This window comes from Anguilla anguilla, chromosome 8 (assembly GCF_013347855.1).
Source record: "Anguilla anguilla isolate fAngAng1 chromosome 8, fAngAng1.pri, whole genome shotgun sequence".
Classification (NCBI taxonomy): Eukaryota; Metazoa; Chordata; class Actinopteri; order Anguilliformes; family Anguillidae; genus Anguilla; species Anguilla anguilla.
The window spans coordinates 29,001,539-29,025,710 of record NC_049208.1 but is presented as its reverse complement, the minus strand read 5'-3'; the positions used below and the strand labels follow the sequence as shown (position 1 = coordinate 29,025,710).

The following is a 24,172-nucleotide window of genomic DNA, read 5'->3' as shown; positions in this document are numbered from 1 at the left end:
GAAAACCCAAAGATATGTCAGTGCTGTTATTTCCGCGGAGTTATGAGCCTATCATTTCTATAACTTCAGCATCCAAAATTATTTATCCCCACCTGAAGGCTTTATCAACTTCATCACATGACTGCAGTGGATGAATTTCGTGTGGTGATATGTGTGAAATTTTTGATAGTGTTTTGTATTCGTATCACAGTTCTGGTTATTCAGAGTAGATAGTGATACGCTCACAGCTGGGTAAAAACAGCTGGGTAAGGGAAACTCTCACTCGCTGTTTCTCTGCAGGTGTATGTGTCTCTAATTGAGAAACTTGGTGCTGACTTCTGAGCAATTGCATCAAAGAGGTGGAAAAAAAGATTAAAATTCAAATGACATTGGCCAAATTAGGGAGCAGAAAAAATTCGGAGAGAACGCATTATACGAGTGTTGCCGATTATGGTATTTGTATTCAGCACCATCCCTAGTGGAGAGGCAGAACAGAGGACAAATGGTCAAGGCAGCAGTTTTTTGATTTTACATCACACTACAAAATTTCCTTGGGTGTATATTTCTTTAGTTACTGTACATCATTAGCAATTGCATGGTTGGATTTGGTTATTGTTAACCTATGGATTGTTAACATAATTTCTTGTCATCAAAGCATTTTTTCACACACATTATCCAGCACAGTAAATGAAAAAAGTCTCATTATAACTGTTCAACAACTGAAATAATGACAGCAGCTCCTTGCATGAACACGGAAGGAACACGTGAGTGGTCTACCCTGGAATAAACAGTCTCTGCCTGTATCATGTGCCAGTGACATCACAGCCCTTGTGGCAGACGGACGGTACTGCCCCCTCGTTATGAAATATTTTCACTGCATAAAGAACAGAGAGACCAACATGAGCTCTAAGCAGTCAATAAATCTGGCCTGGAAATGAGATGGATAATGCTGTTTATGCTTCCTCCTGCAGTCTGAAATGCTCTTCACTCTGAGTGCAGAGAGAGAAGGAGAGCCATAAGCATCGATCCGCTCGCTCACTGGGAGAGCGAGAGTCACACATTAAAATAACAGACATGGCACATTATTGAGAGGTAATTGTAATGCAACAGCTCACTGGCTGACACAAGGCTGTGTATATGCATGCATGCGTATGCTCGTGTGTGTGTGTGTGTATGTGAGAGAGAGTGACCTTTGTTGCCCCTTTACTAAAATAATAAAGGAGATGAAAACAAGGCCTAACTCAGCATGATTCCATATTTTCCTAAGAAGGTGTATCACACATAAAATCATGAAATCTGACATAGTGACATAATTACTTTTATTTATTTATGTATTTATTTTCCACCCTCCCCTGCCACTCACCCACTGCAACAGATGCCTGCCATGTTTGGAAGCACAGATCTTCACCCTGGATATGGGGCTGACAGGCTGACTCATTCCTTTGGAAACACACTAAGCGAGGCATTAGTTTCGTTGAAAGCCTTTCCAGTGCACGTGGCATCCTGCTGAGTCATTTTCCACCCCACCTGCTCTGGACTACACAAGTGAGCCAGTTTACAGATAACTGCCCTTATAAAGCACCTTTACAGGGCCATGAAGAACAACCCTTCCAGTGGTATCAAAGCCTTACAAGACAGAGGCTTCTCCTAGACCCACAGGCCAGGGTCTATCCTCCAATGCAAAGCACTGAATCATAGAAACTCGTACAGCAGGCAACAGTCTACGTGCTGAGCTGCAGGAAAAGGAAAGATAGATGTGAAGGAAAGGTAGGCAGCAGTAAATACATTCCCCAATGGCACTGGTTAGTTTGATAGACATGAAGTGGGAAAAGGGCAAAAAATCCTTCTATTAAATATAGTTTTTAGGGGAGGGCGCATCTGAGACAGTTTGTCTGGAGGGGTTCTTAAGGGACACAGGCTCAGTACAAAAGGGTAATGCAGTTGAAATCTGACTGGAATACTCCTGTTGAGCTGTGTGTTGCCTCAATTGCTACAGTAAAACATTCTGCTGCATAAATGGAAATAGTTTAAATGCGTGAGATTTGTGTGACCTTGGCAAAAATCATGCAATAAAAAATCACTCATGCATCATGACACAAGTCATTAATGCTAAAAATTAAAACACACATTGAAACATGCAATTAATCATTACAACCCCTTTTAATGGCCTGCTGCTTGAACCAAGAAGATCAAAAATCTTTAGAGGTCTTTTGGACTTCTTTTGAAACATATTTACTTCCTTTGCAATGAAGAAACCTGATTTAGCAGTCTGAGTATGTACTTTTGACTTTCATTTCAGTTTTTCAGATACACAGATATAATCCAAAATAGTCTCTGTCTTTCAATGCATTAATTGCAGAGATATTTTATCACTGGCTAGAGCATGGTCAGCTGTTTTCACAGTGGGAAAAAATAGCTTGTTTTGATGGAGCACATAAAAAATTAACCACAAACCATTCCATTAGTTTCACTTTGTTCTAAATAAGAATCCAAATGAAAAAATGAGAACCATGCTTTGCAGAGTGTTCATTTATATATTTACTGGCATGTGCCGCTCTGCTGTTTTTGCCTGCTCATGAATGATTAATTAACAGAAAAATAGCTTCTTTGAGCTAAGAAAACTGTTTATAGATTTTTTCTCTTTATATAAATTCAAAATGGCCACCCCATGTGGTGGGAGCTTCAACTTCCATGAAATATTGAGTAGTGTTGTTTGTTTATGCTGTTAAGTCATTGGAGAAAACTGATAGATTATAGATAGTATTATTAGTGGACATCTCTCAGTCATATGATGTCCTCAGCACCAGCTAAAAAAATGTTTTGGCTAATATGATATGATTTAACAGGCATGGTTCGGTAAGCATCATGCGAACCTCTGCGGAACCTTGCAATGAGTCCAATTTCAGTATACACAAGCGCCTCTAAGAACAGCCAGTGCACTATGGAAAATCTTAACTCAAGTGTAACAGCAAGCTTGATCAATGCTCAGTGGAACTGCACACATTTCAGTATTTCATTTACATTTCATTTACATTTCAGTATGATTTTGTACTGTATGTATTCACTTGTGAATAGTAATGTCCAGGCTCATATTTTTGTGCATGTTAAGAGTGGCTCGTGGTTTTCCTTTTTTTTTTTTTTTTTTTTGACCATCAAAACCAATTTCCCTGGTGAAAGCTTTTTGTGCATACTGAAATTAGTCTATTCTGTCCTCCTCTGGATTGCACTGCATTTTAAGCTGGATGAAATAGCAGCTTCTTGAAAAACACCGAATCCCAAACCACCATGTCTTTTCATCTTTGTCCATCCACAGGGTAGCCAACAGCATCTAGTTAACTCCAAGATACAATTCTGAAACATAAAAGACAAAAAATAAATTTTTTATGGCCTCTTTCATACACACAAAATGAATATATCAAAAAAACATTTTTACTATTTGCATATATATTATAACATGAATGAAAGGTAATTTATGGACTTTTACATCAATGCTATGTATATGCACATTTAAACATTCTTTTTTTAGGCTGCAATATTTGTGTGCAAATTTCACCAGGGAGTCTTTTCCCATTGTATTTGTATATGTGGTTTTTTTTTTTTTTTTTTTAAGAGAACACTGAATGGGTAAAAAGGTTCCCAATAAAAGCACAATCCATTTATATTTCCAGGCCTTATTACTTTGTGGGTTTGATGTGATGAGCTAAATGTTTAGTAATAGTCTACCTGAAAACAGAAACTCTAATTGGTAGTTCCCCTCTCATGCGCTTGTACACCTGTGGAAACACTATATAGTAAGGAATATAAAAGTGCCATCAGCATACAACACTATTTCACTGATGAAGGTAATGTGCCTAATCTTTTCAATCTTTTAGCACCATCTTAACTAAAAATGTTCCTTGGATCTTTTGTGAATATAGTTAAGAATGATGCTTCCATATTTTTCCCCCATAGATAGCAACACTTTTTTTGAGGCATATTTCAATTCAAGCTGCAGTGCCCTTGCAGAAAAAAGCTATGTTTATGGAATTTGTTCACAAGCAATAGATTTCCATTTTGTCATCTTACTGAGCTGTTTTAAGAGTCTAATTTTTAGCTCAAAGATATTAAGGCTTCTACCATAATTTTAAATTTAATTGATGAAGACTTTAAAAATTGCTAATTGAGTCACTCAGCACCAGTATAGCACTACTGTTGGGGTATACATAATGTCTAAAACCATTTTCTTTGTATTTATAACTGCGAAGCAGGATTCTATGAGAACACAATAACCTAGATGCAGTGAAATGTACTCAGAAACCTTTGTTGTATCTCCTGGGTTTTGTATAAATGCAGTGTGTCATGTAAACTAATTTTTGCCTCGCAGATTCGACAGAGGTCAAACTCTTCTAACTGAAGGGAGCAACACTTTGGGCTTAAATTATGCTAAATTGGATGGCAAAAAAGGCAAAACCTCCTGAAATACACCTTGAGGAATTACAAGGTAGTTGGATATGCATGCAAAAAGGCTCATTGTGAATGCTTCCGCATGCATTACCAGACAGATGTCCGGGAGGCACAGCGGAACATCTCATTACGCCAACTCCTCCCCCTGGGACCCGTCCCCCGCATGCTCTCTGTTCTCACAGCCAATCAGAGTGCTCAGCGCACCGGTGATAATGCGAGTTCTTATCAGGTCTCCCATTATCTGTGCCACTAAACAGCTTGATATATATGTGCCCCAATCATTGCAGGGCAATGCCCCACAGTCCAATATATCTGATGCCATTATCAGGGTCAGGGGAACACACAAATTTCCTGGGGTCATGTGGTACCGTAATCCCAGGGTGTATTATGTAATATCAGCGGGACTCACTTAAGTGTTATTCCATCACACAACCCACCCCCACAAAGAGCACTGTTAGGGAGGCCTATGCTTGCATCATCGGTATTCAGAACAAGTGGTAGGCTTCTATAGCTGCGGCAGTGGTCAAAGTGGGTGTACCGGGTATACAAGCCAGCTGCATAAACAATCGCATGTGCCTGCGGTGAGACTTCAGCCGACAATGCCAAAAGACACCAAGGGGCACCGTAAGGACCCATTATCCCTGTGGTGGGTGCTGTTTCTTCATACGCCGTCTGTCACCCAGAAGCCATCGAGGTCCATCAGTTTATGTCCCCCTCCAGCCTTCTCTTCCTCTCTCCCCATACTTTCCATCATTTCCATTACCCACAGACCACTTCCAGTACAGTGAAAAAGTACAGCCTAAGGGATCGAATCTTCTGAACATGCCCTGAAAACACTGCACCTACATTAGCCTGATGTGTTTTCAGTGTTTGGCTACCCTTAGGTCCAATGACATTTCTTTTATCATAGCCCCAGCACTGCTGCACTTTGTCTGTTTTGCCCAGTGAGACTAATGCCTCTCTAGCAGTCAGATATTGTCTCAGAATTACCCATCTGCCCTTGGGAACTTTGGCTGGTTACTGAAGGATGTGGCACTAATAGATGGTGCCTCTTAAGGTTTACTCTCTAGCCCTCAATGCAACAAGGCAATCTACTCCAAATAGGTTCAGATGCACAAAAACCTTCCCTGCTTTTCAGTTGGACATTACAAGTTTTGGATTCAAATTGTTAATATAACGAGAGATATGATGATGATCAGCAGCTGCATAATTTATGGTATGGAGCACAGAACACAAAGTGAATTCATTTAAATGCATTCAATAAAATCATTTTTGAAGCTTTGGTATTCTATTAATGATTAGGCCTATGTTTTTAATGAAGTTTGAATCACTGCAAGATAAAACCAATGTCTCACTGGACTAAAAAAAGATTTTAAAAAACCTCTACAAGAACAACTAGGCCCCCTAAATAATAAGGATAACGTGGATGCATGATGTAACTGCATTTCCCAGAAGGCATTAAGATTAGGTATTGGTGTTGATGAAAAATGTTTTTTTTTCTTTTTATTGAAAACTTCTTTCCAAAAGAAGTTGACAAAACAAATTAATTTTTAGATGAAACAAGCAAGACTCTAAGGTAAGATGAAGAAAATGTATTAAAAAATACCCAAACAAAACAGAGGAGGCACAGATTTGACTTGGTTTGAAAATGTATTTTCATATAAAAACACTATATGAAAACAGTAGAGCACTACTTTGTACAATCTTGTGTATAAAAACGCGAGATGGGGAAAATAGGATTTTTTTTTTTCAAGGAACAAGCAGTCTTTTACACCCATTGGAAAGAGGTGGATAGTGGCGGGGGACAGACCCAAAGTTTCAAACAAGACAGTTTTGTGGTTTAAAAAGTTGGGGACATCATAAAATGAGATATATTTCATATTCCACAGTTTTCTATAGCCCAGTGGGTTTGGTCACATTTGCATCAAACCAAATTTCTTTAGGCATTCTTCAGAAATATACAGGGAATCATCTCCACTTTTAACACTTGCCTTTGTAACAAGAATCATGACGACATGGTTAAGTATTCTCTCTGGCAATTGTCCAATTGTTACATTTTAAATGCGTATTCAGTTAAACATAACTAAGGCAATCCTCAGGTTTCCTACAGTGTAGCAATGAGAAATCAGATTATAACAATTTGCTTGAGATTGAAGGGTGTGAAATGTGTTCTGTTGCCATGGTTTATGTGTCCCAGTTTCTAAGTTAGGGTGACAACGCCATGCAAAGGTGAACTGCAGCAGAGTTCTTATTGGTCACTTGGTCCAGTGGGAAGTCTTGTTAGTGACTTCAACCAAGGAGTCCTCTTGCATACGGTAGATCTGTGATACCTGTCCCTGGCTGGCACTAAACTGCCTGACAGGCTTGCCGACCAATGAGGAGAGACATTGGCACATCCCTTTCCCCACCCCCTCTATGCGACAGCACCATCAAGACGTGCAGCATCGACTAAACTTCAGTCAGCAACACACACAACCATGACACACACTAGGGTACTGGGCAAAAAAACAAATATAACCGAGGCAAATTCAAAACACACCACCAGCAAGCAATAATTGGGCAAAAACAGGCACTGTGACAGGGCAAGTTTAGGGCAAAATAAGAACAAAAGACAAGCATGAAAAGAAGATGAAAAATGAGCAGTTCTACTGGTCCAAGGTAGTGTTGCCAGAGTTGCACTTACCTTCCCCTCTGGCTCTACACAGAGCACCCGCCAACCTCACCATCAGAACTTTATACCCTGATGAGCTAAAGATGATCGCCCCTGTTTGTCCTTTCCTCCATAAACCCTGCTTACACAGGAGATGACTCAGATTGAGGATGGTGTGCGAAGCCTACTCTGCGGCGGATTTGAGGCACTGTTCCACCTCTCTGCAGATCATTCCACAGGTGTCATAACAGACACACATTAGAACACCCATGTACGGCATTGACCGTCCGAACAGCACTAGATGGTCAAGGCCCAGTAAATGAATTGGTGAATCACCACTGTAAGCAGCGTGCACTCCTAATCAGAACAGCAGGACAGCATTTTAAATCTGACACATGCTGCCCACTGAAATGGGAGTCTGAAGTGCATCCGCTTGACTTGCGTGCCCCAATTCAGGACATTGTATCACACTTGAGCTGGAAATGCAAATCAGGCAGAACATCATGTTCAATCTAATAATTCCACATCTGTGATGGCCCATCCCATTCACAATGGTGGTGATATTAAGAAGCGGCATGTGTGTGTGCGCGTTTCTATGAAAGCATTGCACTAATACAGCTGGTTTGTGGGATCGAACTCTAATGATGACACCGCAGTTGTGCAACTTAAGCAAAAAGGTAAACATTGAGATGCGTAAATAGGTTACGGAGGGTGTGAGGTTTAAAACTGCAGACAGTGCAAGTCACCCTAGATAAGGGCATCCGCTAAGCAAATTAATAATGCAAGGTAATGCAATTCCCATAACTGCCAAGTGCTCCCTTTGGGCCGCACTGTGACTGCATCTCTTCCGCAGGTCATAAATACTGATAGCAGAGCACACAGCTCCCCCATCGGTCGAATATTGATTTATTCCATTCCCGCACGATGCTGCATTCTGCCTGTGACCCGTCAAAAGGAGACAGAAGGCATTACATGGATGGATAGAGGATTTTTGATTGGCCATAATCCCCAAACCTGTTATTTATTTTTAGTCTCAGGACTCTGGGTGTTTGCACAGAGCCAACGATTGTAGCACTGGCCATTCAGCGCACACTGATTTCAAAACCCGGCAAATTTCTGCAGCCAGAGCTTAGACGGGGCTATTTTGCGCCAACTTGTTTTGCTTGGAGATGGCGCGGCCGGCTGCTCTTAGATGCGATCGAAACACATTTTTAAAAACTGTGTGGCATGCTGATCTAGGCAGCAAGTCCTAGCTCACAATCTGCTGTGGATGTCCATACAGATTGTGGGGTTAAACCTAACAATGGTACAAGGCCTTAAGAATGTTTCTTGCGTTGAATTTGATCCCGGGACAAAGACTTCGTTTTGGATTAACAATACGGATAACACATTGCCCTTGGCTGATCACTGAATTACTGTACTGTGTGTATGCTGTATTGTAAACCATAGTTTAAAATGTACCATATACGGACAAAGTTAGACCCTTGAAGAAGATGATAACTGTTACAAACCAGTCAAAAGTCCACGTGAATTTAGCATGATATGGACCATGACAAACAACTGGGTTTCAAGTTAAAAGTGTTTTCTCATTTTTTTAAGAAAAAAAAAGAAAAAGATAAAACAAAAATAAAAAGCACAAATTCCAGAAGAGGATATCAGAGTGGATCAATATTCTCGATGATAGAAAAAGCAGTGGACACATTTATTAATGAGTTACCTTTAACCATCCCCTGCATCGTTTTCATTTGTCGAAGAAACAGCTCAAATCATCCAACAAGCGATAAAGGAAAAGGGGACAAGAAAATAAATCTAAAGGGCTTAATTGTGTGCAGTAATCAGTGAGAAATATATATATATATTTTTTTTATAAAAGAACGGTGCAGAAATACTCATTTATATCATCAAACAGCTGAAAGAGAATCCGTTCTGGAGAAAAATCAAGACATTTCAGAAAGATTTTTTTTTTCTAAAAATCCCCTCCCCCCACAGTCCACCTCTGTTCCTTTTAAAGTGTCTGTGTGAAAATAGAACAGAACAGTCTCTTCCTTTTCTTTGTCCTCACTGCAGTATGCAGTATGAGCGCGTTGAGTACTTATACACGTGTACATGTGTTATGATGGTCAGTGTGTGTGTGTGTGTGTGTGTGTGTTTGTGTCTGCGTATGCAGGAGTGTGTGGATTTAGACTTCAGTCTGGAAGTCTCCCTCAGAGGTGTCTGGGGTGTTGGCGGAGGAGGTGTCCCAGTTCTTGTTGTGCAGTTCCAGTTTGTCCTTCTGCTCGCTGGGGCCAGTTGAGGGGTCAGGGGTCATAGTCTTGAAGCTATCCCAGGAGTGCTGGTCGTCTGGGGTGGACTTGTCCTGCCGGATGGGAACGCACAAACAGGGACAAGGATTTTACATGCTTTAAACAGCGGCTACCCTGCCAAGTGTGCCGTGCATCTGCGATTGTTTGAGCTTGCCTGAAAGCAGGGCTGTGCTCTGTAACTCTGGGGACTTTCTGCCATTGACAACATATATAACATCAGCTCTCTCCCTCCGGTCCAAAGCCACAACCACTTGTTTAAAATTCAAATTGTGAACCAGGATTTGTTGCTAAGTGCAGTAGTATCTATGCTGCGTGAACAATGAATTGACTTCTTTTGGCAGAACACTGCTTTACATCGTACTTAATTTCACGGAATCTAAATTCAGCTTAAGTGCTTTTTTGGCTAGACAAAACACTGACACTATCTTGCATGAGATCTAATTGGTTTGTCACACTCACATTACCTGGTTGGGTAAAGCCAACCATCGATCTGTGAGCGATATTTCAGCAATGACTTTTTTCATTGCTGACAGTGAGCATACGACAGCGACTGCTTCAGTTTAAAGAAAGAAAAAATGCTTTCCCTACATCTAACATTGTTGATGCTTTTCATCATGTGAATCTGGTGTCATTCAAAATGGGTGTGATGTCATTACCATAGCGAAGTGTACATTTTTAAACTTGAAATCATGAACTAAAAAAGCATTAAATATTTTTGATATATGCAGCTTTCTGGTTTTTCTTTCAGTTAAAATGTTCCTCTATTAAAGATACAAAGCTGGATAGCTGACAGTGGTATAATGGTTACAATCAGAGATTGTAGGTAATATTCCCAGGTAGAATTGGGCTGTTGTACCCCTGTGCAATGTACTTAATTTCAGGTGCTTCAGTACATACAGTATATATAGATTCATATGCACAGATATGTTTTGAATATATATTTCCTGTAGTTTAACAGAATTGAATGCACTGTAATAGAATATGTTGATGTTATCCGGAATGAATTCCCTTTTCCTGAGATCAGTGAGAATTTTCCATTTGCAGTTACCACAAAGCCCCTGATTGTGAAACATGAATTTCAGAAACATGTAATATAATAATGAATTCAACCCTTGAGAATCCATCATACGCCCACCCCCCCAAACCCCCCCCCCCCCCCCCGACCTTATCGAACGCAAGATGTATGGACCAGCGCATCGCAGTAAATTAGAAAATATCAATTACCCTGCCAATCTCTCATACTGTTGTAGACGGCACAGCGCCGATTGCTTATCTCTCGGACTGAGATTGAAAAACACCGAGCGCGGCAGACAGGCTGACAAGGCTTCCGCCCCGACGGCACGCTGCTTTTGTTTTAAAACCGCTGTCCTTTGTATTCAGCGCCGCTGTCGCCGCCATCCCCGCGGGCGCCGCGCGACTTTATCCCTGTCATGTTATCGCCAAGATTGGCTGCGTTTCGGTGAAGCAGGCGGCAGGTTTTTTTTTTTACCTTTCATGGGGGCATGGATCCATTGAATCATTACCTCATGAATCAACAGATCTGCCCTAAAACTGCACATGCTAGGCGCTTTCTGCAACTGACATGTGGTTGGCTGATGGCAAATCATAAGCGCGTTCTCGCTGGTGAACTTTTGATTCAGATGAAAGTTCCTTAAATCTGACTTTGACTCTTATAACTGTAAACACGATGACTGGGCAAACAGAGGAGATGTATATCTTCAATAGCACATGCACAAACTGTGGCTATCGGGTTTTTAATGTGCCGTCAACCACTAGGGGGCAATGCAAGACTGATTGTCATTCACTGTGCATTGCAGGCAGACAGTTGGCAAAATTAACACAAAAAGCACAATCTGGGAGTCAATTTGCATGCTAAATGCCACAGAAGGAACATTGTGTAATGCAGAAGTGTTGGTAATGCAAGTCCAGCTTTATTCCTGGAAGAGAATGCTAAAGCGATTGTGCTGCCTCGTTTCTCCCTTCTCGCACTCTCTCCCTCTCTCTCCGTCACTGTCAGCTCTTTTCTACTTACACTCGAAGAGTTCTTTTCACCTCCGGCAGACGAAATGCTCCATCGCTTTTCCCTCTGTTGCGATAAAAAGGAGGAGAGAGAAAGGCGGGAATCTCAGTCACTGATGGATCTGCTGGGAAATGGATGCCGTTTCCCTCCACAGGTGACCGTGCCCCATTCCCACACCCTGACATGTCATCCTCTAATGAAAGAGATCTCAATTCTTCTCACTGGCACAAACACATACACCCACACAGCTCCAAATTGCACATTCACACTGGCCTTAATGATGCACGAATGCACGCACACACACACAGACACACACACACACACACACACACACACACACATGCACATGCACACGTGTACACCTACATGCACGCACACACACACACACGCACACACACGCACACACACACACACACACACACTGCATACTAGAGGCCCTAGTAATTACACAAAGCCCTGCCCATCCATCACATCTGCACATCCAGAGAGGTGAGGGGTCATGAAATGAGCGGTCACAGTCGCCATGGACACCCCCACTGCCCTGCCCAGCCCAGCCCAGCCCAGCCCAGCCCAGGACAGGGTTCAGGAGCACTGAACCGACACAACCTGAGACTCAGGGCCCCCTTCGGAAGCTGATCTAGTCTGCCTCACTGCAGGCCGTATAGCTACCCTCAGCCTGCCTTCTCCATGAGTACCTGCACAGCGGCCTTGGACACCCAGCTGTGGGGGGGAAGGGTGACATCGGAAAGTACAGGCGTGCCCTGTGCATTCTAACAAACAGTCTGATTGCCTGTGCTTTAAGTACACCAAGGTGATTACTGCTTAGCATTCCACAGTAGACTTCACATTTCCCTTCAGTCACTGCCTCTCCTCTCTCTCTTTGGGCCTGCCTTCCTCCCTTCCACCCCCCTCCATCACCCGTTCTCATAAAATCACCTCTTGCATCAATCACAAAAACATCCATGAGCCCCAGAACCAGTCAATCACGGGACTGATATCTAATCAATATCGCCACAATGCAAAACATCTTGTCCCTCTGAATCAGAATCTCAATGTCTTCCTGAGTGTGTGTGTGTGTGGTAGTGATTGTGGTTTGGGGAGGGGGATGTTTATTGAGGTCAAGGTATTGAGGTTGTAAGTTACTGGGTTACTGCATGACAATGAGTACTGTTCTCTCATTAGTGACTGGGGGTGAATGGGGGGAGGTGTGGCGTGAATATGTAGTTTTTTGTTTGTCTGCAGAGAGTAGTGGTCTGGTCAGGCTGAGGCCATGTGTAGCACTGAATTTGAAGCCACACGTCTGCCTCATGTCTGTCTTAATCAGACACCATTGTGTGCACTGTACACCTAAACTAATGGGGCCTCGTTGTTGGCTCTCAATAAAATGCTGCAGCAGTATTCAATCCTGAAAACTGCACACATACCTAGAGGGTCCAGTACAACTAATGTGGTGGGAGTAATTTAGCCAGTCTGCATGTCAGAATAATATGGTGCGGTCGGTTTCCCATCTGCATGAATCACTGGGCAAATGGGGGGTGTGGCTTCAAAGTGAACACCTGGCAACCCCTGACCAATAGGACCACGTAAATCTACTGAGGGAACTGTACTTCCTGCTGTTGCGTTTCTCATTGAGGTGGAGGGGTGGGGTCGCAGGGGAAAGCACAGCTTCTACATTGCTGCCATCCAGAAAGGTCAGAGGTAAATGGTCAAAGATAAAGACACTCTGCAGGTGCGAAAAAGGAGGCCACACTACTAGCACGTCACAGTTAGGAGCAACAATACAGGCTAGCTATTGTGTGGTCTATACCATCAGCTTAGCGCTAATTCTACGGGATTAGCTGGATAAGCACTGAAGCATTATCCTCTAATGTCAAATTTCATAGCGCTTCATATATTTTTGGGGGGGATGGGGGATTGCAGTTCTTTTTACCTTTTCCATGTTTGTGGCCCTTGGGTCGGCTGACTGCCTGGCTACAGTCAAACTATGACAGAAAACATGCAATTTGAACCAAACCATCCACTGAGAACACAAAGAAATAAAGTAAACAGTGCACTTTGAAACACATTCACACGAGTCTGAAAGAACACGTGCTCTAAGACACCAAACTGTACACCACAAGCAAGTGAGCATACGTCAGGGATTGGCCTGCACCTTTGGTTACAGTATACAGGAAGGCTGCCAGTGGGTTATTAGGTCTGAAGGGACCAGCACATATAAGAGTCCTTATATTGCTCATTTGAGCACGATAAGTATATCACAGGTATGTCACATGATAAGTACATCACTAAAGCACCTTATATGTTCTGCAGCGACAGTCCTGCGGTTTGCGCACATGCTTAAGGATAGGTTATACTCACATAAATTAAACATCAGTGTCGATTAAAATGCGTCATTGTTTTCTGTTAAGTTCAATCAGTGTGCAGGAAATAAAAAAGTGCACGGTTAGTAGTTTTAAATTGAAAACTAAATGGGCGAGGTATTAAAGTAAATTAAACGTATGAGGCCAGGCTCTTGGTAAGCGGCATCTCTGTGGGTGTGACCTCTCCCTTTTCCTTAATTGAGCAAAAGACATTAAATTAGCACTGTGTTTTGGGTCTGCCGCGCCAGCTGAGATCTCTCATTAGACTCTTGACGGCCCTGGATTTAGCCAACACACAAAGAGCCAAAGCATTCAGTTTACTGTGCAATTTAAAAAAGGGGAAATAAGCCCGTCCTATGAAGGACGCGGAAGTAATTAAAAAGCTCTAATGAGACCAATTAATTATACACTTAAAGGCTAAATGATGCCGTCCTTAAAGAAGAAAAAAAAATCAATGAACAAAACATAAAACAAAATGCTATATGTAGATACAGATGCAAATATATATCAGGTTATTAGCTTTAAAAAAAATCCCCTTGTTTTTCTGTTATATGAATGCGAGACACCAAACTGTAGTCACAGGCCTGTCCAATCAACGTAACGTCCTCCTCTAATAGTGTGTTCTGCTCGCTGCTGCTTGTTTTCAGTCTAACGGCCCATCAGCTGAGCTGCATTTAAGGTCTTCACTAAGCGCAGAGACACCGAGCAGTCACTGCACTAAAAGAGCACATTTCCTGTGCCGTTGCCACAGGCAGACTGCAGCTGCCAGACTGAACTAAGGAGTTACACTTGCAAAATGAAGTGGGCAGAACCCTGCTTGCTGAAACCCTCCCTTACCTACCTGTGATTGGTCATACTACCACCTATCATGCTATCCATAAGTATCATGCCCTTCTTTCTGCATTCAGTACTTTTAGGGTGAAGGCTAATGTAGCATCACAGATTAATGAATGCTAGCGTGAGTTTACACGTTAGCTAATAGTTTTTTGTTAGACACTTGCTATGTGATGAAAGGAAAGGGGAAATTACTCTATTACTGTGCCCTATTCATGTTATGCTATCTCGCCTCTTATTTTTGGAACCATACTTTGTCATTGTCCTTTTACTCGCTGTTCTGCACCTACGCCCTTTATCCTGCGACTCTTCTGGTGTGCATTATGCATGTTGTGCCATGACGACCTTGTACCGAATACTTGTACTGCCACTCTGGCTAAGAATGCCAAATTAATGAGTGAAATTAACAATCACAGCTGAATCAAGGCCTTTTATCAGGTGTCCTGTTTATCAGATTGTTGACTACTGCCTCTCAGCACCGGGAATAATCACTTTTTTACTCGTTAGCATTCTTCAGCTTTGCAGGAGCTGGAGACTCTAAAACGTGGACTGAATTCGGATGATCCCAACAACCTGAATGGTTTCACAGCGTTCCTGCGAAATTAAAACAATTCTTTCATAGGTCTCTCAACCATGAACCCACATGAAGCTTGCGTGCATTCTGGGACGCGACGCCCTGGCGCCCGGATTTGGATGTTACAGCTGAGCCCGAGCACATTCAAAAGACTATTTCTTCCTGCTGTGTGCATCTGCCGCATCTCAATTATTGTGAAAGCCCCAGAACAGAGGGTATGTAGTTTCACTCTTAGTGACTGCATTCAAGGCCTTCACTATACATAGAGACACAGAGCACCATCATTACAGAGGTTAAGTGCCTTTCAAATGCTTCAGCCCTGTTGCTCGCTAACACACAGCCTACTTATTGTGTGGAATGTGTGTATGACCACTTCACCTTAAGCACAGCAGGTCAGCCCAATGAAAGGAAAGAGCTGAAGGAAAGAGAGAGAGAATGGAGGGAGGAGGGATGAGAAAAAATAAGATTAGATGATGGCTAAAACTGAAAGATGAAGCGAAAGTGATATATACAGAGGAAGAAAGAAGGGTTAAGAGAGACAGAGAGAGAGAGAGAGAGAGAGATTGGAACTCTGGGAGATGGATTGTTTCTGAACAGGTCTCATTTCTGGGAGTTTCAGGCACCCCTAAAACCCACTGTTTTCATCAGGCAGCAAATTGAGCAAAATCGGAGTCAAATGGGATAAAAGAAACGAAGGGGGGAAGAAGGTCGCTTGGCAAAATTGCAACTGATTTCTGTCCGAGATGCACCCATCTGCTCAATGGCCAACACATTGGATAGACTCCACACTCTGGAATTGGTCCAATTCTCCTTTAACTTATTCATTTGTTTTGGCTTGTGTCTTGTGGAATGCTGCTCTCCTACTTTTGTCCAATTGCTGGCTGTCCCCACCCAGGCAGGTGTACTTGTGATTGGTCCATTTCAGTGCCTCTCATTACATGAATAGCGTGGAACACTATACAAGATTATTTCAAGCCAATGGGTATTTCTGTGTCCCTGTAGAACATGTATGATTGTGACTGGAGACATACCGTCTATTGAATGACACTCAATAAAATGCTGACAGGCACTGACATCAATTGAAGCCCACAAGCCCACTGTCCGTCTGCGTGGGCGGTGACAGCAGCCCATGAGAGACATTTCCTTCATGCTCACTGGCTTGGTAGAACTCCAGCAACACAGGCACACTCCACAATTTTACAAAAAAAAACAAGAAAACAGCACACCACCAGGCAACAGCATTTCTACCCTTTGTATACATTCTATACATTTATGAGAGGTTGACTGCAGGTTTATGGGGAGTTTAGCATGCTTACGCTGGCTCTCTTTGTAAACGAAGCTCATTTTCTGCGTTAATACGGGCTCGGTTTGTCTTGGTGGTGGAGGAGGTGGGACCTGTAAGGGGCGAATATCGAGCCACAGAGATGTCTTTCAAAAGCTGAAGGTTTAGAGAGTCTATTAATCGATTTATTCATGTTTGTGTGTGTGCATTGGAGGGGTGGGGGGGGGGGGGGAGGGGGGTGTTAGGTTGCGAATGGTGGGTTGGGTATTTAAAGGGAAGGGGTCTTTTAATCGGTGGTAGGATGACATTTGTGTATGATACCAAGGGCTACAAAAAATCTGACCTGGGGGCACCTTCTGTTGTGCACTGGTTTTCACTGTCAATCAATAACGGCAACAAGAAGATAAAGAAACTAAATGCTTCCAAGATTGTGTCCATACATTCAGAATTTAGGACTATGAGGTTTATTTCTTTGCATCAAGCAAATAAAACCTTTGAAAGGAACAACCACACAGCATTCATTATCTCAGAACTGACTGAATCTTCAAAAAATACATTTGCATACTCTCACCCAACCCCACAAATAATTTTATTTTTGGTCCGAATGAAAACCAGCACACACCAGCACACACAGGGGCACTACCAAGTTTGGATAGCACTGTTTCAATGGTAGCCGGGCTACCTGAGGAAAGGTCAAATCGGCGAAAAGAAAAAACAAAACACATTTATGGCAAGGCTCTTCAACTGTGCTCCTACAGACTGCATTTTTATTACTACCGGGAGAATGAAGCTCTGTGAGCCTCGTGAAGGGTGGAGCTGTGGTATCATGTGCTGTCCAGCACAGACTTGTTTGGACTAGTGAAGAAACAACCATCAACATCAGATCCAGAGATTTGTTCAAGCCAATGAGTCACTGATAATATACAGTCTCATTGGGCTCAGGATGCCTCTCTGCCATCACTAGGTTTGAGCCTTTTTCAAAGCAAACGACTATGGTATTTTATCAGGGGATGGAGGGTTGGGCTATGGTGTTCTCACACGTGCTAGATTGTGTGACCCAGGGATGACAGCTCTTTTTAGAGTCAGTGATTTGAATCTGTGTGTAAACAGACATTAGGCCAGTGAATGGAAGCTTTCTTTGTGTTCATAGTTATCCATCTGCAATTAGAAACTGCCAGATAACCTTATCTCATCGTTATAACAGAACAGCAGTGCTTCGGCCCTTTTAAATGCGAGACTTGAAGATGGAAATTAAAACCATTAATGGCTATCAAGATCATAAATTCAGTTACCACGGTAATAACAAGTGATTAATGGTTTGTTTGTTTCCCAAATTTAATTTTCAGGTTTATAAACATTATAACCATGGTTACTGGAGTGTTGCTGTAATGCTATAGCAGTATATTTAAAGCAGGGGAGCATGACTGTTATAAATGCAGTGCAGGCTGCTGAATAGATTAACTTGGTGTGAAGCGTGTAATGCACATATCATCAGGATAATCATTTCTGCAAAACTTTCTCCCAAGTTATTCATTTGGGATTCCCCCAGACTGACTTTACTCTTCATTTGGAATTTATATTTAATCCTCAATATATCAGGTGTTGAAACATTGTACGGTACAAAAAACACGTCCCACCAAACTTATCTTCATTTACTTAATGAGGACTGTGTAAAAGTAACATCAAGGGCTACAAAGGAAGCTTTGAATTTTCAAATCTCGTAAAAATCCGTAGTAACAACAAAAAACACCATCATAAATTAATGCTCCAGTACTTGTTCACTCTCCAGATCAGACAGTTATTCAGTTGTCTGAATCTGAATCAAATTCCTTCTCTGATTGGCATCTGACCTGAGAATTATTACTCTGGTCCCTATAGGCATATACATTTTCTATTCTCTCAAAGCCTGCTTTTATTACATTGTATATGGCTCATTTTTTTCTGCTCATAAACTTTATGAAATGTGTCACTAATACATACTAATATAGATTACAGTTTCACCTAATGGATGATTTGTCACTTATCATATTGATGACTTTCCAACTGGTTAGCATGGGTGTTATGTTATCAAGGCCTTTCAAAAGGATCTCAGAACATTATTACATTAACAGAAACGAGCTGATTAGAAAGAGAGAGAGAAAAAAATTGGGAGCTCGAGATGTTCTATTTGAAGTGAGTGATTAGTTTAACCTATAAACTGTGAAATGTCATAAGATACAGGTACATTTGAATTACACGGTGGAAAGAAATCTACTGCAGACAGCAGTTAGCGTTCTGAATCTTAATGACATAAAATACCAGAGGGGGGCTCATTCTTTTCCACTTATAGACTTACATAGATAATATGTGGCACTTGATAGTAGGCACATTTGAAATGGCTGTTGCCACACAACATGCTTGCATTGTAAATTGGTGTGGTGCTTTATCTGACGCTAAACTCATTAGGGCTCACGGGCAACGATGAGGGTAGTTTCCATTATTTTGGAACCTGTGATCCGATGAGGACTTCCTGCAAGGCATGCAACATCTGACTGGTCGCATAATAAAAATAGCAAGTGGCTACACATGCATGCGCCTGCACTGGCCAGCCAGTCAACTGCCACTCGGACTCTAGGCAGTAGTATACTTTCCCAGTTCAGCCACCAGCACGTGGCCTTGAGGGACCGAGTGTGGATAAACCCACAAAAGTAAAAAGTAAAGTACATCATATCACTTCTGCCACCATTTCCCAGTTTTCAAAGTGATATGAGTCCATATTTGTTAAAGCACCACCAAGACGAATTGTTTGTTTAAAGCTATGAATAGTTTGGGCAGTCAGTCACTGTCTCAGCTGCTGCAAACATCATTTATTGGTTCGGTAAACACCTAAAACCATAATAATAGTCTTATAATAAAATGCTTTACAGTTCAGAAATGCACACATTTGAAGTGAAGTCGCAACATAAATCTCTGTGAATGGAGAGGAAAACAGTGAGCAGCATGAATTGAATATGTATGTGCCAATTAAAGGAAGTAACAAAAAAAGACAAAAACAATCTGTGTATACTTCCTTACCGCACAGGATCACAATGCTTCACACTGCTTACACAAACTGATTGTAAATCCTCAGTTTGAACACCTATAATGAGTATGGTGCCTACGGTAATATTCGGTTACATATAGATTAGATCACGGTCCTGGGTTTGGTTCATCTCAGATTTTCACATGATGTGAACCATGGATGTGGTATCCATGAAACATGGTGGTCAGAATTTGCTGCACACTGGCGCAATCTCCAGTACCTCAAAATATGTTAACTGTTGGTTCAACTCACACCTGGACAGATGCTGAAATGGAGCAAACCATCACCTTCAAATTCTCAGGGGTGTGGTTGAACATAGTGGGTGGGGAGTGGATGATGGAAGCTATTTGGGACTGGCTAGCAGAGGCCTACAGAGGCCTTGCTCCCCCACAACAGAAGCTTACCTTGAAGGTGGACAAAGCAGGGTCCCTGTTATACCTGTCTATGGTGTGGAACTTGGTGGAGTGGTTCAACTCGTGGTAAAGCTCCGAGTGCCTTTTGCGAGTGTGCATCACTTTCTGGAAGGAGGGATAGAAATAAAAGAATAAAAGGGAGCAAAAGGAGAAGTGCTCCAGGGACGATAATGGTGCTCCGAGTGTGTGCTTGTGTATGTGTCTGCGAGGGGTTGGGGTAGGGGGGTTGTGATGTCAGTGAGATCGAGCTGTTTTTGTTCTGTGTCTTTCTGGAGCTGACCTCAACAAACCCTGAAGAGAATGAAAATCAGAGCCTGTCTGTGCTGGTTCCACGGTCAGCAATGTTCTGACAGAAGTGACGCTTAGTCATCGTGACTCCTGTTTAATTGGGGGTGGATCGTCTCAGCCTGGTGTCTTAATTGACAGGACTGCTTGTCATGCAAGAATGACGAGGGCTGTGCTTCGACCTGGTCAAGTATCACTCTGCATACAAACTCCAATTAAGCCAATGACGTTGCAATCCAATGGTTTTTTGGGTTTTATTTTGTGTGCCTCTGTCAGCGGTAGGCAAAGAGTAGGCATTATTTGGGGTTTTTGGTTGTTTTCCATCCCTCGCTGGCTTTGCTTGTACAGTAGTGCACTGGCTTTGGGCAGGGAGATCTGAGACCGATTCTTTATGGACAAAGTCATGTGGAGTGATTGGACTGGACTGGAGGTCAAAGATCACAGCATTGATGCCTGTTAATCATCCAAGCAAACCAGACATACCTTCTGAGATGGCGTCTCCAAAATTGGAACACAGATCTCCAGTCAATACTAGATTCAGGTCTCCCAAGTTTCAATTTGGATTGAAATAACACTTTGTCAACTTTAAAGGCCCTGGAAATATTTGAAGGATTCTATGATGATGTGAACAAGACCTGGACTTAAAAGTTGCACTGGACTGGAGATTTGTTGGATCTTCAGGCTTGGTCATTCCATGAGATCCCCGTGCCTGTCCCTACTCATTCACAATGCCACCAGACAATCAGCAACCATGGCATTCTAAACTACACGTGGATTTTAGGAATGGAAAGGAAGGGGACTAAGCCTAACTCAAGAAGCAAAATTCTGGACAAAGTTTCAAAAGGGGAGGGGGTGGTTGCCACAATGTCATGGGCTCCCACTGTGAATATTTAAGCCCCACCCCCCTCGACCAGGAGCAGACAGAAACACAGACAGCAGGCTCAGCGCAGAGGCATATATCTGGAAGGCAGGGAGGGGGTGGGGGAGGGTGGGACTGGGGGTGGGGTCTTACCTCAAAGTCCAGCTCAGAGTACCGTACTCTTTTCCTCTAAAGGGAGAGAAGATATTATCAATGACAGCAGTTCACCATTCACCAACAAAATAAACCTCTAGGCCTCTGCAACTGATCGACTCAGGGGAAGGAGCCCAAATATCTGCAGGTCGAACTGTCTGACAGGCCGGATCAGGCCTCAATCTTTTCTGACCATGAACGAGTGGAGTGGAAGGAACTGGTTTACTGACCACAAACGACCACTGCAGGACACAGCATAGCACACATTGGTTGCATGTTGTGACTTGGCTACCACACCTTCACAGCTCCTCAGTCCTAGGCTTTATGATAATTTACCCAATACTCATGTGGTACCGTCAGAACTTTAAAAAGTCATGTGATGGAAAAACAGAAAAAACATGAAGCCATTTCTAGAATGTTTTGCAAAAATACTCTGGATGTTCTGATGGTATTCATGATATACAATAATGTACAATGATGTTTAAAATCACGTTGTACATACCAACAACGTTTTGTGTACGTTACTTGCACAAAAATAGCCTGTTCATAATTGAACAAAATGCCTGGTAGAGGCAATAGGTGCAGCAGATGGATTACTCTTGTTAAAAATATAGGCTTGTATACAAACAATATTTCTCCAAGTATACACTTTTTCTTCTCAAACCTAGTTTGGCAAGTTAGTTTTTTGTGATTTCTGAACTTTACAACTATGTTGGTATGTAGTATGTATTCTTTGACGGTTAATCAAAGCTTGGGGACAAATGTGGATTGAATCCCAGGAATAGAATCAACAAAACTACAAAGGACAAAGTTCATTCAGCCAAGCTATTGTTTTGCATACATTTACAAATATAAATGATAGGTTGAATGTTGAACACAGAGAGTGTCAGATATCCTGGACTACAGTTCATTAGTGAGTAATGCGTCTAATTCTACCATTTCATTAGTTGTCTGATATCATAAAAAAACTGAAATTATGAATGGAAAATGTCCTAGAGAAGGCAGTTTTTTTCATATTATACTGAAATCAATAACATAAATATCAGCCTTTTATAAATAGAAAACATGATTCAATATAATATCACACAAATATTTGTGTTCTGGCAAGGGAATTTACCCGTGTGAGAAATGCTATATATAAACAATAGCAAAGGCTGGCAGAAGAATTAATTTTGGTGCCATCGCCACAAGGGATATGCCTAGGGCCGCCAATGCACCCGTGCAGTTCACTACAGGTTAATAGTTCTGTTTCAAAGAAACACAAGTTTCTGACATGAAGCTTAAGAGGCCTCTATTTGTGAAAGTGGAGAGAAGTGGAGCATCTGAGTAAGATTGTGTTCAGCAGGTCTATACTGTGTAAGGAGATGCAGAGTGTTTGTGAAGAGACTGACACGTGTGTGCTCACTCAATTAGTCCCCAGAGACTTCTGTCAACTTCGTCATGGCAACTCCCTTCCGATAGGATCTATGGGAATTTTCTCTTCTTACCTTCAATGTTCATCTTCTGACAATAGTGCACTTTACTGTATCTCGCTCTTTCTCTCTTTCTCTCTCTCTCACACACACAAACACATGCATTCACAAACACACACAAAGTAAACAAACAAACATATATTTGCACACACATAAGTATACACAGACATATAGATCATGGTTGGAAATCCTGGTCTTGGAGTGTTATAAATGTTTCTGGTTTTTATTCCATTCAGACCTGCTGGATTGCACACTTTTCTTAATTATTAAGAGGCTGAGCCTGAATGATATAACAGAGTCTTAATTCAGAGTTTGTCTGAATACCAGGGTGAAAGGAAGCTTTTAAAATCCCATCCCAGCCAATGTGTGAGGGGATTTTTTACTCGCACTGGAACACAAAATACAGCATAAAACAAATTTGGGGCTACCAAATAAGCAGACATTACAAGCCAGCCAATCAGTGGTATTTCCTGATCTGGCCACGGTGGCCAAATAGAGCTTGTTCGCGTTTAGAGATAAGTACTGACATTGATTGTAAAGGCTGTGAGTGGTCTAGCTCCTCTGCACAAGAAGAAGGAAGCGGGGTGTTCTTCACTAAAAAGACTAAAGGCAGTAACCCTGGAACAAGCTGGCAGAGGTGATTATTAGCATCCAGTTCTCCCCTGAAAGCCATGAGCATGGCATGTCCCAGAACCCATCATCCAAGCCCACAGCATGCTGAGAGAAACAAGTTGAGCACCGCCCAGCCACCCAGCCTGTCTTATAGGATAACCCCCACCCCCCATCTCCATTACTCCTGAACAGGAAAAATGGTATACATGTTCTAGTACAGCATTCCATTTTTCAAAGCATCTACATGGAAATCAAATGGTACCAAACGGCCAAACTACTGAGTGTGTGAGCTGTGTTGATTGTCTCTGCTCCTTAAGCTCAAAGTCATGCAGGCGCAGAGCTACACAAGAGTGGCTCTGCTCCTACTTTCATTGTCTCCCGGCCTGAAAAAAGCCTCCTCTGCAACTGAGGAAAAGAGCGTGTGACCAAAAAGCACAGGTGTGTATGATGATATTTAAATATATATATAAATATAATGTCTAGAGCCTCTCTCCTAAAGAACATTGGGACTGAGAGCTGTTGCTTGTTGTTGCGGAGAGAGAGAGAGAGAGGCCATCTTAGCTGTGTGTGTTCTCTAAGCAAGCTTTTGTTTCAGAGTGAATGACCCGCTGGCGCGCTAATGAAAGCAGCTCGTTCCCACACGATGGCATTTCTCTGGCACACCGCGGGCAGCCTGTCATCCACCCTGTTTCCTATTGGGTGTGTAGTGTAATTACAGAGACGGGCATGCTGGACCGCACTTCCCATTGCAGGCGTTAGGGCATGCTGGCCCTTCAGAGGTGCCATGGTGTGTCCAAAGGCATAGAGCAGCAGTTTCGCTGCGACTGACAAAAGCGGCGTGATTTTGACGATCGCTACGTCCTGGATAATAA

At 42.3% G+C, this 24,172-nt stretch overlaps 1 protein-coding gene across 15 annotated transcripts in view; it reads right to left on the bottom strand.

Annotated features, from left to right (window-relative positions):
• Positions 1-6,053: 6,053 nt before the first annotated feature.
• adgrb2 (adhesion G protein-coupled receptor B2) overlaps positions 6,054-24,172 on the bottom strand; it is a 261,436-nt gene continuing 243,317 nt past the window's right edge. For 10 of the 15 annotated variants that reach the window (XM_035429752.1, XM_035429755.1, XM_035429753.1 and 7 more), the window contains 4 exons: positions 21,217-21,252; positions 19,911-20,024; positions 11,408-11,461; positions 6,054-9,428 (listed from right to left, as the gene is read on the bottom strand). In XM_035429752.1, the coding sequence (XP_035285643.1) occupies positions 9,252-9,428; positions 11,408-11,461; positions 19,911-20,024; positions 21,217-21,252 (381 nt within the window). In that variant the 3' untranslated portion in view covers positions 6,054-9,251. Of the gene's footprint in view, positions 9,429-11,407; positions 11,462-13,325; positions 13,378-16,479; positions 16,559-16,788; positions 20,025-21,216; positions 21,253-24,172 lie in introns of those variants that run through there. The other 5 variants (XM_035429760.1, XM_035429761.1, XR_004766568.1 and 2 more) reach the window with 5 other exon arrangements.